General features: G+C 55.2%; 5 protein-coding genes across 5 annotated transcripts; 3 read left to right on the top strand and 2 right to left on the bottom strand.

The window, feature by feature from the left end:
• Window positions 1-976: 976 nt before the first annotated feature.
• Window positions 977-2,004, top strand: JN550_001361 (uncharacterized protein; the record flags this gene model as incomplete). Its single annotated transcript, XM_049312224.1, has 3 exons — window positions 977-1,341; window positions 1,393-1,603; window positions 1,678-2,004. 3 exons carry the CDS (start codon window positions 977-979, stop codon window positions 2,002-2,004), a joined length of 903 nt encoding a protein of 300 aa, XP_049177267.1.
• Window positions 2,005-3,507: 1,503 nt separating this feature from the next.
• On the top strand, window positions 3,508-6,109 carry JN550_001360 (uncharacterized protein; the record flags this gene model as incomplete). The annotated part of the gene is made up of 8 exons (XM_049312213.1): window positions 3,508-3,723; window positions 3,782-3,805; window positions 3,860-3,907; window positions 3,965-4,017; window positions 4,074-4,246; window positions 4,309-4,686; window positions 4,774-5,390; window positions 5,567-6,109. 8 exons carry the CDS (start codon window positions 3,508-3,510, stop codon window positions 6,107-6,109), a joined length of 2,052 nt encoding a protein of 683 aa, XP_049177266.1.
• Window positions 6,110-6,424: 315 nt separating this feature from the next.
• Window positions 6,425-8,191, bottom strand: JN550_001359 (uncharacterized protein; the record flags this gene model as incomplete). Its single annotated transcript, XM_049312202.1, has 4 exons — window positions 6,425-6,470; window positions 6,545-7,711; window positions 7,772-7,950; window positions 8,060-8,191. The coding sequence occupies 4 exons, from the start codon at window positions 8,189-8,191 to the stop codon at window positions 6,425-6,427; spliced, it is 1,524 nt and encodes a 507-aa protein (XP_049177265.1).
• Window positions 8,192-8,734: 543 nt separating this feature from the next.
• Window positions 8,735-9,574, top strand: JN550_001358 (uncharacterized protein; the record flags this gene model as incomplete). The annotated part of the gene is made up of 3 exons (XM_049312191.1): window positions 8,735-8,890; window positions 9,026-9,319; window positions 9,497-9,574. 3 exons carry the CDS (start codon window positions 8,735-8,737, stop codon window positions 9,572-9,574), a joined length of 528 nt encoding a protein of 175 aa, XP_049177264.1.
• Window positions 9,575-9,976: 402 nt separating this feature from the next.
• On the bottom strand, window positions 9,977-11,482 carry JN550_001357 (uncharacterized protein; the record flags this gene model as incomplete). The annotated part of the gene is made up of 4 exons (XM_049312180.1): window positions 9,977-10,044; window positions 10,108-10,396; window positions 10,448-11,359; window positions 11,432-11,482. 4 exons carry the CDS (start codon window positions 11,480-11,482, stop codon window positions 9,977-9,979), a joined length of 1,320 nt encoding a protein of 439 aa, XP_049177263.1.
• Between the last annotated feature and the right edge of the window lie 1,101 nt (window positions 11,483-12,583).

Below are 12,583 nucleotides of genomic sequence, written 5' to 3'. Positions count from 1 at the left end.
ATTATTGGTGTGAAATCAAGACCGAATCTTACACGCTCGCCGCAACTCCTCTTTGGCGTCGTGAGCGAACCATCCGTGCTTATAGTTGCAGTCATGCTGGCCATCCTACTTCGTTCTCATGATTCAAGGATCAACAGATTCCAGATCTGTATTTGAGGGCCACAAACCAGCATCTGATACGTTACTGCTTCGTTTGGTGGTGAGCAAGATACATTCAGAACATGCAGAAAGTGTGCGCGATACATACGGCACCCACCTCTGTTGGCTGTAGACATCAAAGCAATCAAATATTGACTTGGACGCCATACCATCCATGAATTTACGTAAAAGAAATACAAAACTGTTGTTTAATATTTGTACTGGCGGCTTATGCAGATGACTAATGATCCCCTTGCTTTCCACTGCCTAGCAACAATTACGGGTGAAGTAAACACCGAGAGGGTTTTTCGACACCTCGAAATACATTAATATCAGATGAATACTTGCAGGTTTATGTATTAGCTAGTATCGATCCCGATCAATTCACACGGAACTCAAGAACATGTAGTATAACTAACGATGTACTCCATTTCCAGTTAATGGAGTTGAGTTGACACAATGGATATATGTTAGCGGAAGAGCCTTTTCGAGGCATCGGTTATCGACCTAACTTTATATTACTTCGTTATGCGCATAGAACCTCGTGGTATATGGGGTAAACAGAATGCAGACTCGGTGAGTCTCGTATGACCTTGCCAATCATTAACAACCGGCTATATCATGATTGGAGTTCTGTGACCCCGCATGCGACCCGACTTGAGATGTCCGCGTATGAACATGACGGTCTTTATGTTGAATCAGACAATTCTCGTCACTACAGACTGGGTTTTCGGGGATCCCTGAGGATCCAGTATCTGAGTTCGCAGAACCGTCGCGGAAGTTAAAGGTCAGTGCTTGATCGCGGCTGACTAGTATTGATCCTATTGGTAGTTCCACGATGGCTACATTGGTTTCTCACAGGCTACCTTTGATCCCACCAGCTTCGAAAATACACGCGTCTCAACTTGGCAGTGTATCACCAAGCCGCCATGATGTCGTCACGACTCTGAACTACTGGAAAGACCCTGGTGACGGCTCTGCACCTTTGCCCATTATAGTTGGAGACACCAAAGTGACCAACGAACGACCCACTATCGCTTTCCAAGTTACAGTGGAGGATGTAACTGGCCAGGAAGGCCACTTCACTCTGGACTCCCACGGGTTTCAGTTTTGCCGTCACGAGAGCAATGAGAAGCTGTTCAATGACGAGCAAAGGATCAAAGGGGAGTATTTCCCAGAGGCGGAGAAGTTGCTCCGCCACATGTGAGTTTACGTGTTGCACCTAGCTGGCATGTGTGGCTTATTGCATTATAGAACGGGAGCATCTCGAGTACACGTCTTCGATTATAAAGTGCGCCGCGGCCCATCGTACTGGCATCAGCTTGGGCAAAACAATGTAGCATCTCGAGGGCCACTGAGGCGGGTCCACATAGACCAGTCATACCACGGAGCTGAATTAGTGCTGAGGAAGTACTGGCCGGAGGAAAATGATGCCCTGATGGAGAGAAGATGGCAAATAATCAATGTGTGCCCTTTTCTCTCATACTCAAATGGTCTCACAGTTTCCTTAACCGAACTCCATGACTGACGGATAGACAGCTTTGGCGCCCAATCAAGACTATCCATCAAGACCCATTAGCCGTGGCAGACTCCAAGTCCGTGCCAGAGGCAGACCTTGTCGCCACTTCTGTGCTTGACGACTCAGGAGAGAAGAAGGCCGAGACGTGGACGGTGCGGCCCAACGCAGCTCACCGTTGGTACTTTAAGTATGAGCAGACACCCGACGAGGTCGTACTGATCAAATGCTTCGATTCAGCAAAGGATATTGCAAGGCGGGCACCTCACTGCGCCTTTGAGGACCCGGCATATGGAGGAGACGAGGGGTGCAGGGAAAGCGTCGAGGTGCGGGCTTTGCTGGTATACTAGATTATGAGATATATAATCCAGCCTCTAGCAGATGTGTACTAGATCGACCGGTCACGAATGCTTCTCTAGTAGAATGATGAAACGCAACCACTAGCAGTGCTACAATTAGGGCATGATGTGGTGTGACGCTGTGTGTTATTTCATCGTTTTGCATACAAGCCATTATCAAGTATACATATTGTTGCAGAATATCCCTCTCCAACGTGAAGGCGAGCCAAGAATGAATTATGTCAATCCAACAATTCGCCAGCACAGCCTTCCCAACGATTTCTGCTAGCTTGTCATGGAGCGGCCAAAGACTTTGCTCGATAAGCTTTTACCAAGACCCAAGACCATGGACTAGAGCACTTGCAAGCCTCTGGTGCTATATACGGTGGAGTACCAATCCCGCCTGCGGAGTACGTGTGAAGAGCGGGACGGGGCCAGTGGAGTTGAGATGCAAGATCTGCAGATTCGAACTTCTATTTCAAGGTTGACTCACGTGGCAGCACAGCCTCGCATTTACCTATTCGAGCACCAGGGCTCTAGTGATTGGGACAACTAGTGTAGCGGTCAGGTATTTGCTTGCAGGGGGGTTGTCGATGGCTGGTGACCCACCCCGTTGGTGTTGCTCTAGCGTCTGATTGCGCTGCGACATTACCAGAGCTCGCTATTTTTAGCAATACCTTCCAGGCGCCTGAGTGTGTGGTTTTGGGTTGTGAAAAATAGGTTACGATAATCGGATCCATGGGAGTCAGCTTTTCTGATGCAGCAGTTCCTTGATGCAAGGAAAGGGCATCGTGTGAATCATCTGGCTCGGATCTAGGTATGGTCAAGATACGGCGACCGTGAGGCCGAAGCTGTGATGAGTAACCAGGAGTCAAAAGTCTAATTGCTTGACGACGCTATAGGCGCGGCTTGATCTGCATATCTCTTCCCCCTCTAGCCCTACTAATTTTGATGGGGTAGTCGCTGGCGTAGGGATTATAAGCTTGTGGTGAATAGGTAAAGTGACCGCATTAGAGCTCCCCCCTAATTACTACCCTCGAACCTTTTGGTTGGTCAGTATGCAATGTCAGTACGACGGTGCGAAGCGAGACGATCTTAGCCCCCAACTGGCATTGGCGGCGAGCGTAGAGCCAGAAGCCAAGAGCCGAAATGCTCACTGGTGACCCACGAATGTTCAGCCTCAGCAAATGTAAGCAGCGGCAGCCAATAGGAGACGATGTTGCGAAGGAATCGGTCTAGCAATGGCCCCTTTGACAGCCTGACTTACAAGCTTTAGGATGGCAGTGTGGCTCCACTGCATACCTAGAGCTTGATGATGTGCCATGGGTTGATTCCTTCGACTTTGCTATATGGTACCGTCGCCCCCATGGCCATGTCATCTTGTCCGTCGTCCACCTGTATTTCTATCCAGTCATTAAGACAAGAGTAGCTCCGGCTCTGGAAATAGTCGAATGGGAAAGTCGAAAAGGACAGGCACAAGCACACAAGCCTAATACTGCTGGCGCCATCATCACCATGACCGGCCGCGAGAATATCAGCTACGAGGCTCCAGCGCAGGAGGTTCTCCGCAGGGACAGCAACCTGAAGCTGATTGCTAGCCCGTTGATCCCCGATGATGACAAGAAGGCCGAAAGGGTCGCTTCCATAGGCTTGAGCATCGACGGGGAGCCTGACGTTGAAGACCTTGGCTTTCGGTACAGAGACGACCATGACTGCCCTGAATTCGTGAAGGTAAGTTTCCATGTGATCCACTTCAAATGTCAGCGAGATTTGATTAACATGTCAACAGCATTCTAGTTCAACTAATTATGAGGTACGACGCAGCGAGTAACGTGATAGGCACCAAATATTCTGATATAGCTCTTAGCTTTTCTACGACTTATGGTTCGTGGCCAATCTGGAGGTGTTCTCATCTGTAAGTTCCAAATGCTACATGACATGACGGCGGCCACTGATAACCCATTTCGCGTAGTCGAAAGGCGTCTCCAAGGAAGAAGACTTATACTCTTACATCGGATACCTGACGTATGCCTCCCAAGAATTCCAATTCCTTCGACAACACTTACACTGATAATCACTAGTATCTTGTGGTTCACCTGGTTCCTCGTCGGCATGTTCGACGTCCGCTTCGTCACGGACAGCATCTTTGAGCGCGTGATCCGAACTGCACACCTTGGCGTGATGGTCGGATTCAGCGTCGTGGTCACATATTTCAACCCAGACCAGCAGGAGAAATCTTCCTTCCAGACACTGTGTAGGCAAAAGTCAACCAGCAATGATATTCGCCCGACAGATTAGCTGATATAAGGGGTTTAGCAATCATTTTGATGGTCTCACGACTTGTCCTCGTCGTCCAATACGGTACGATCATGTGGCACATCCGCAGGTACAAGCAGGGCAAATACCCCATCGCCATCGCCGCGGCAGTGCACTTCGTCGCGGCCATGATCTTCCTTGGCGTCACCTTCCGGTTCGAAGAGAACCGGAACAGCAGGGTCTACATCGTATGGTATATCGTCGCCGTGTGTGAGGCTATCATCCAGCTTGGCCTGGCCAAGTTCTACAAGGTCCTCACGTTCACGGGAACGCACTTGACAGAGCGTATGACGGTGCTCACGGTCATCATCCTCGGCGGTGGCGTCACCAGCATTGCTAAGAACGTTGTGCTTATCGTCAAGAACGCCGCAGGGTGGAGTAAGTTGCCTTTTCCCCCTAATCCTCCCCGTCTCACTCGTCTCTCTTCGCTTCCAAACCCAACGACTAACCGTGTCCTCTCCCCAGCCAGCGCAACCATCGGCGTCCTAACGTCTGCCATCGCGCTGATGTACTGCTTTTTCATGCTCTACTTCGATTGGATGAACCATCACCATCTGAAGGGGGCACGGCAGCTGGCGTGGTCGATGCTGCACTTCCCGTTCCACGTGTTCCTGCTGCTGTTCATGGAGGGCGCAACGCAATTCATGGTGTGGTGGAAGGTACACGAGCTGACGGAATGGGTCAATGGGGAGTTCAATGCCCTGATCGATAAGATCGCCGCCACCGACGTTTACATCACCAGCGACTACCTGGCGGCGGAGCTCAACAGCACCGTCCAGATCATCTTCAACTTGTACCCGTCGACATACACCGAGACGGACGAACGGGTCACCACCCTGCTCCATGACGTCCAGGGCCTACCACAGAGCCTGTGGGACAGCGCGCCGGGCACCTATCCGGACCTCCTCGAGCGCTTCGAATACGACGTCAACGAGCTGCTGTACGCCATCATCAACTCGCTGTTCGTGGGGTTCAAGATCGATCCGTTCGAGGACATGGAGGAGACGGACCCGGCGCTGCGGCAGGACGCAGGCATTATACAGATCGCCACCCGCTACGACACAGTCTTTCAATATGGCTATGTAAGTGCCCCTTAACTCCCGTGTTGCGCGTGGTCTAGTGAAGAACATAAGGTTCTCAGTGAAGCCGAGTGGCATCCCGTCTAGACTTCGAGCGTCTCTCTAGCAGACATCGACCGTGATACAGAAGTTGGGTTGAAACCACAGAAAAAGAAGCTGACATGTCTCCCATCTTACAGATCACAGCCGGGCTGGTGCTGATGCTGATGACGATCATGTTCGCGCTGACACGGCGGCGGCGCTCATCCGGTGGCTGGAGCACGTTCGTGATGTTCCGCACGGCGCTGTTCTTCCTCATGGGCTTGGGCCTGTCGCTAGTGTCGCTGCTGGCCAGATCGTCGACCCACGGGCTGACGTATCTGCTGACGCCGTGGCTGCTGCCCACCATCTGCATCGTCTTCTTCGTCGTGCTGCTGCTGACCCACCTCCCGCACCCGCCACCACTGTTCTTTGCCGCCCGGGCCCGGGGCGGCGGCGGTCGAGCCAGGTCGCGGAGGACCGACGACGGCGATGGCAAGCCCGCGTATAGCAGTGTGCAGGTGCAGGAGGTCGGCTCGCACGGCGTCGTGTACGATACTCAGGAGTACAATCCCCAGCGGTGGGGCAACGCTAGCTACGCACATATACATTCTCCGTACGGGTCAGATATGACTTACCATAATGCCTACGGGCAGACGCACGACCTGGGAATGGCCAGCTCTCCCGCGGTGCGGACTTCATGATAGTGCCTTTCGAGGCTGGGGGTTGGAGGCATTCAGATATGCCCAGCGTGAGCATATATACCCAATCTACTATACCAAGTTTGGAATGGTTTGGCCTAAAATAATCAATGATGTGATGGACCGTCATATTTCAATACAGGTTAGGCGTTATAATCTGGTCGTAAGAGGTATCTTGTGAAGATTGAGACGATCTACATAACTCCATATAAGTGATGCATCGTGACATGGTGCTGAACGCCGCTTTGGCCCTTTCAAAGAAACACGGGCTTCAATATTGAACTCCACCCAACTAGCAGTGGCCTTTACATCAAAACTCTAGACAGTGTACTCCTTTTGCAACAACTTTGCGATCGTGTTCAGCCTATGGTTTCGTTAGTTAATTATTCTTTACGTGCAACGGTCATTCCGTGACTCGTCCGGAAAATTCACACTTACTGAATGTTGCTGGTTCCTTCATAAATGGCACCGATCTTGCTATCTCTCCAGTACTTCTCAGCCAGGCCCTCGCGGACGAAACCCATGCCACCCATCCACTCGATGGCCAGGCCGGACACGCGTTGGGCAACCTGGGACGAGTACAGCTTGGCCATGGCGGCGTCGCGGACAAAGTCCTGGCCGGCCTCCTTCTTGCGAGCTGCGTTGTAGAGCAGGGCCCTCGCGGCTGAGATCTCGACGTAGCTCTGGGCGATCTGGTGCTGCATGCCCTGGAACTCACCAACCAGCTGGCCAAACTGCTTACGGTCGTTCCAGACGTACTTGACCGCGTTCTCCCAGGCGCCCAGGGCAAGACCCGTCATCTGGGCAGCAATACCGATGCGGCCCTCGTTCAGGAGACCGATGGCGTACTTGTAACCCTCGCCCTCCTTGCCGAGGAGGTTGTCCTTGGGGATCTCGACATCGTCAAAGTTGAGGACGCAGGTGCTGCTGGCCTTGATGCCGAGCTTCTTCTCCTTCTTGGCGATGCTGAAACCCTTGGCGTCCTTCTCAACAATGAAGGCGGTGATGCCCTTGTAACCCTTGCTGGGATCGAGGTTGGCAAAGACGATAAAGAAGTTGGCCTCCATGCTGTTGGTGATCCACATCTTGCTGCCGCTGATCTTGTAGCCGTCGGCGGTCTTGGTGGCCTTGGTGGCCAGGGCAAAGGCGTCGGAGCCGGAGACGGGCTCAGACAGGCAGAAGGAGCCGACGGTGTTGGTGGCCAGGGCGGGCAGGAAGCGCTTCTTGAGGTCGGTGCTGCCCCACTTGAGGATGGCCGTGTTGACGAGGGTGTTGTGGACGTCGACCATGACGGAGACGGAGGGGTCGACGCGGGCCAGCTCCTCGATGCCGACAATGGCGGCGGTGAAGTTCATGCCGGCGCCGCCGTACTCCTCGGGGATCTCGACACCCATCAGGCCCTGCTCGAAAAGCTGCTCGACCAGGGCCGGGTCCATGCTCTCGGCCTCGTCCATGTCGCGGACCTTGGGCAGGATGACGTCGTTGGCGAACTTGGAGACGGCCTCCTGCATGGCAGCCTCGGTCTCAGAGAGGTGTGATATGGGGGTTGGCGGGATCTCGGTCATGTCGCTGAAGCGGCGGGGGGTTGCCGAGAGGCATCGTGCTCTGGGAAACCGTCAGTGTAAGCCCACGGTGGTTCTGGCATAGTGCAATGGCACGACATACTGCTGAGGCGCGTTGAACGGTCTGCATATCCTCTGGCAACGTGGCGACGGGGCAGAGGCTCTGGTCATGACAGTCTGGCTCCGGCGCAGCGCAGGGCGCAACGCTCTTGCAATGGAAGACATGGTGATGGTGGTACTTGCTGGCGCAGCCGAGGCCCGGTTGGCAATGGAGTCAAGCAGCTACAGGAGGGGGTAAGATGGTACAAGGTCTTGGTCTTCGGTGATGAGGATCCAAGCACGGGGTATATAGTCCACCAAGGGAAGTCTAGAGTTCGCGGAATGCCAATACGCTCGTCCCGACGGTCAATGGCACGGAGAGGTCCAGGTGCAGCTCGTTCATATCCTCCACGGGCAGTTTCCCCAGAGTCTCCATTCGTCCAACCGCAGCCGGACTGACCCCCCAGAAGCCGAGGGTAGCCATGGGGCGCCACGGCCCATGGCAGACTGACTCGTGGGGCTGCCATGACGTCCCCAGGCGTCAAGTGCCAGGTCTCCGGGGTAAAGGGAGCTGCCCAGATGGGGGCAGCTGGCGGCAGCTTGCATCATGGGCAGCCCGCTCATCGTGGATTGGCTGGGCGTTGGCATGTGAATCGGAAGGGCCCGATCCCAGGGGCCCAGGGGCCCAGGAGCCTGGCACCCGGACAAAGTGAGCCGCCGATACCGATTCTCGTCGGGTCCAGCTCATCCACCCAATCCAGCGCTGATTGGCTGGATCGTGGACCACTCACTAACCAATCACTGGCCACTCACAGAGCTGGCCAGTGGCAGGCCGACCGGGGAAGGAGTGGTGGCCCGTGCACGAAAATTGGAAGGAACGGGTCTTGGGAAAGTTACATGCAGCAACTACGCGCAGATAGGGAGAGAGTATCGTGAAGGAAGCTCAGCTCAGCCCAGGACCCGGCAGCTCGATCCTCGCCCACTCCACGACCGACCACACCTCGCGAGCCCCGGCCCACCGTCCACCATGGCGGCGCCCATCCTCAGATACCTGATGCCCACACTGGCACGGAGGCCAGCCGTGCCGTCCATCGCCAGCAAGATGGCCGCCTCGCTCCCTGCCGTCCCGCGCTCCTTCTCGACCACGCCCTCACCCCAGACGACACTGAACCAAGCCTTAAGAGTACGCAGACACACCCCGAGTTCCCTCCGCCGGCGGCACCCGCTGCAGCGGCTTCCTACGCGCACCCACCCGACCTGAGAAAGCCTGCCCCCAGAACAGGACATCACATCGCTAACCACACACACGTCTTTGCAGAAAGTCCGCACGGGCAAGCGGGCGCGCCACGCCGTGTCGCCGGCGCTGGCCGAGACGCGGTCGCCGCAGCAGAAGGGCGTGTGCCTCAAGGTGGGCATCACGCGGCCCAAGAAGCCCAACTCGGGCGAGCGCAAGACGGCCCGTGTGCGCCTCAGCTCCGGCCGCCAGATCACGGCCTACATCCCCGGCGAGGGCCACAACATCCAGCAGCACAGCGTCGTCCTCGTCCGCGGCGGCCGCAGTCAGGATTGCCCCGGTGTGCGCTACCATCTGGTGCGCGGCGCCCTGGATCTGGTGAGTCCTTGTCCGGTCTTTTTTTCCTCGTTCTTCAGACCCCTTTGGTATGAACCGGCTGGCATGAGACTCTGGGTTCCGAGTTACGTGGCCGCTTGCCAACGAGAGAGGGAAAAGGGGTCTTGCTTGCTTCTTGTGCCTGATGAAAGAACACCGTGGCTAACGAGCATAATCTAGGGCGGTGTTGCCAACCGAATGTCGAGTCGAAGCAAGTACGGAACAAAGAAGCCCAAGAAGGCCTCCGTCGGATCATGATAGACCTGGATAGAAGGGTGATAGGGGACTATAGAGCGACAGGGGTCAAGCAATGCGTGGCCAAAATTTCATGGGAGACGGGTGCGGTACTACAGGCGTATCGCGCATATTGTGTACACTAATGTGACAATTATGTGACGGGTAGAAAATCAGGCCAGACACGGATCTGGTTTTGGATGCCATAGCTTGCAATGTATATCTACATAAGAATTCCGGAACTGTGTCTCCAAATTGATGTCGTGTGAAAAAACCCTGTGACGCCTGAACCCATCCCCCAGATTTGGCCATTCCCCGTAGAAAACCGTTTTTGAGATGCAGATGTGAACTCGTTAGGTTACTGTTTAGACCATTTTTCGAAACACCCCCCCCTTCTAGGATTACAAAGTGACTGAACCGTTGGGCCTAGTCTTGCTGGTTCTCATAGCCTTCCGGCTTCTCCAGGCCATTAATTTCAAAGTATCTCGACGTGCCTAGTCTCACATTAGTAACCCTATGCCGAGACATTGTTTCAGGAGGGAAGACCAGGAACTTACAAGAGTAGCCCTTCCAGTCAAAGTTGTCCTTGGGGTTACAGTGGCAACGAAGGTCTGTTCGCACCTTTTCGCCGGTGGGGCAGTGGGTGAAGGGAACGTGGTAGTAGGCAATGTCGTTGAAGAAGTGGATCTCCTCCTTCTTCAGCAACAAGCTGGCGGCAATGGAGTGCACAGGGGCATCGCCCCATCGCTCGTAGAAGAAACCGCCGTCCTTGTCGAGGGCCTCAAAGTAGTCAATGTAGGGCTGGGATCGCAGCCAGTTCAGGTTGCCGACCTCGAAGTTGGACCACTAGAGAAAAAAGTTAGCATGTTGCGAAAAGTGAGGAGCCGGTACACATACGAAATGGCAGTGGTTGTAGCTGTCGCCGCCGTCGTCGCTGAGGAATCCCATCGAGTTGCCTTCGGCAATGTGCTCGGGGTGGTTCTTCATGAACTTCTTGGTGCTGTCCCAGAGGGTGGGGATGGTCTCGACGTATTCGTACAGACTCAGCACGAAGCTGTACTTCTTCTTGTTCTCGGCCATGAAGCGGAAGGGGTCGTAGTGGACGTCGCAGAAGAGCTCGACGCTGGGCTCGACACGCCAGTACCACTCGTAGTTGTTCATGATCGGGTGGCGGAAGAAGAAACCGGACTCGTAGCGGCACATGTGACGGTAGCTGACCGAGTCGCCGTAGATGATCTTGCGCTGGGCCATGTCCTCGCGGACCTTCTTGGCCTTGTCCTGGTCGATCCACTCGGGGAAGGACCAGTGCTCCTTGGGGATCTCGCCGTAGTGCGTCTTGCCGGACACGAGCGAGGACGTGACCTTCTTGAAGGTGGCATCGAAGGGCTTGTCGTTCAGGAAGACCCAGTCGTAGTTGTAGCGGCGGTTGAAGCGGTCCTCGACCTGGCGGATGGAGCGTGCAATCTCCCACACGTCGCTGTTCCGCGCAAGCGTGACAAAGGTGGCGTTCATACGGGGGCCAGGAGCCGTGCCCAGCAGGTTGTCCCAGCCGGCGTCGGCAGGAGTCAGGGCCATCGGGGCCTCAGCGAGGTCTTGGTGCGAGGTCGAGGGGGTGCCGGGGCTGCTGCCGAAGCTGGTGCCGCTCGAGCTGCTCGACTTGCCGGCATCCTTGCTGGCAGCTCCCTTGGATCCGGAGGATGTGTCCTTCTCGGAGCTGGTCGTCGAGCCCTTGCCGGCCCTCAGGGAGTCGGTGGTCAACGGCACGCCATCGTAGGAGGAATGGGAGACGAAGTAGACGACGGCGAAGAACTGAGGGGCGTTTGCGTGTTAGAAGAGGTCGAGATGACCCTGCGAGGTCAGGCTGGGAGCCAGGCCACTTACAAAGAATGCCAGGAGGATGTATCGCACAATGCGCGCGCTGCCGGCCGCCATTTTTGCTTGCCCGCGATGGTGGTAAGCAAGGCGTGTAGAGAAGATGGATGAGTGCGGTTTGGGGCAGGCAAACGGGGGAGGCGAGACTTTGACAGATGTCACTGGCTCATCCAGGTCCAAGGTCGCCTCGCGTTTCACGAAGGTCGATTGGCGGGCGTCGTATTTGCGGTCCAGCTTTCCTGTCCTGTCCTGGGGCCTGTCCGCGTAGAAAAGGGGTGGGGCCACTTTGGTTGCGTAGATCCGAGAACAAGGAGCCCTTTTTATTTCATGGCCCTCGTAACACGAGGTGAGAAAAAGGGAGATTAGCTACGAGGAGACTAGGGGGGGCCCCGTCTACGAATGAGAGCCTGCGTCGGGGGAGGGGCCTCGACAAAAAGGTAAACGTTCAATGGGCAACGGTTACTTAAAGGGGGTGTGGTTCGTCAAAGCAGGAAGAAGCAGACAGGTGTACAGAAGAGAGTGTTAACTGGTCTATCAAACCGCCCGAACCTTAAGTCCAGGCTGGACAAACCCACGCAGAGACGCAGTTTCTAGAGGAGGGACGAGAGGAGGACTCGACACGACCACGCGTCGAGATACGGGGCAAGGCTAAGGTAGGGGATCATTTGAACATGGAACCTTTTTTTCCTTTTTCCTCCCTCCCGCCTGCTGCTTTCGCTGGGCGTATTCCTTCCGCTGGACCCCAGGGTTTTCAGCTGCGCTCAATGCAATCAACGGGGGACCGATCCAGGGGTCGTGAACCGTGGCCACCCCCCCTAACTTGCCCCAAAAGGACAGCATGGAGACAAGGTTGGCGATGCCCGCTCGGGACTAGCTGCCGAGTCCAGCGACTCCCGAATGGTAGATCCCCCGTGGTCTTGGCGTGCAGTGTTCCAGAACTTCGTGTCGCACTCTTATCAAGCCGTCGTCCCTCGACTACAGTAGGGAGCCCATTCGGGGAGCCAGAGGTCTCGTCCTCATCTGTCAGCGATTGTTTCGTCTATGTTGTCCATTACTGTGTACCGGCCTATAGCACAAACTTTGGAGCCGAATGCGTATGCCGTGTGCCGGCTTCCACGTCTGCGCTACTCCCATTCCCGCAGTGACCTCGAGTCTTCCCGT

This window comes from Neoarthrinium moseri, assembly GCF_022829205.1.
Source record: "Neoarthrinium moseri strain CBS 164.80 chromosome Unknown scaffold2_Wmoseri_CBS_16480, whole genome shotgun sequence".
NCBI lineage: Eukaryota > Fungi > Ascomycota > Sordariomycetes > Amphisphaeriales > Apiosporaceae > Neoarthrinium > Neoarthrinium moseri.
This window is presented reverse-complemented; position numbering and strand designations above follow the sequence as displayed.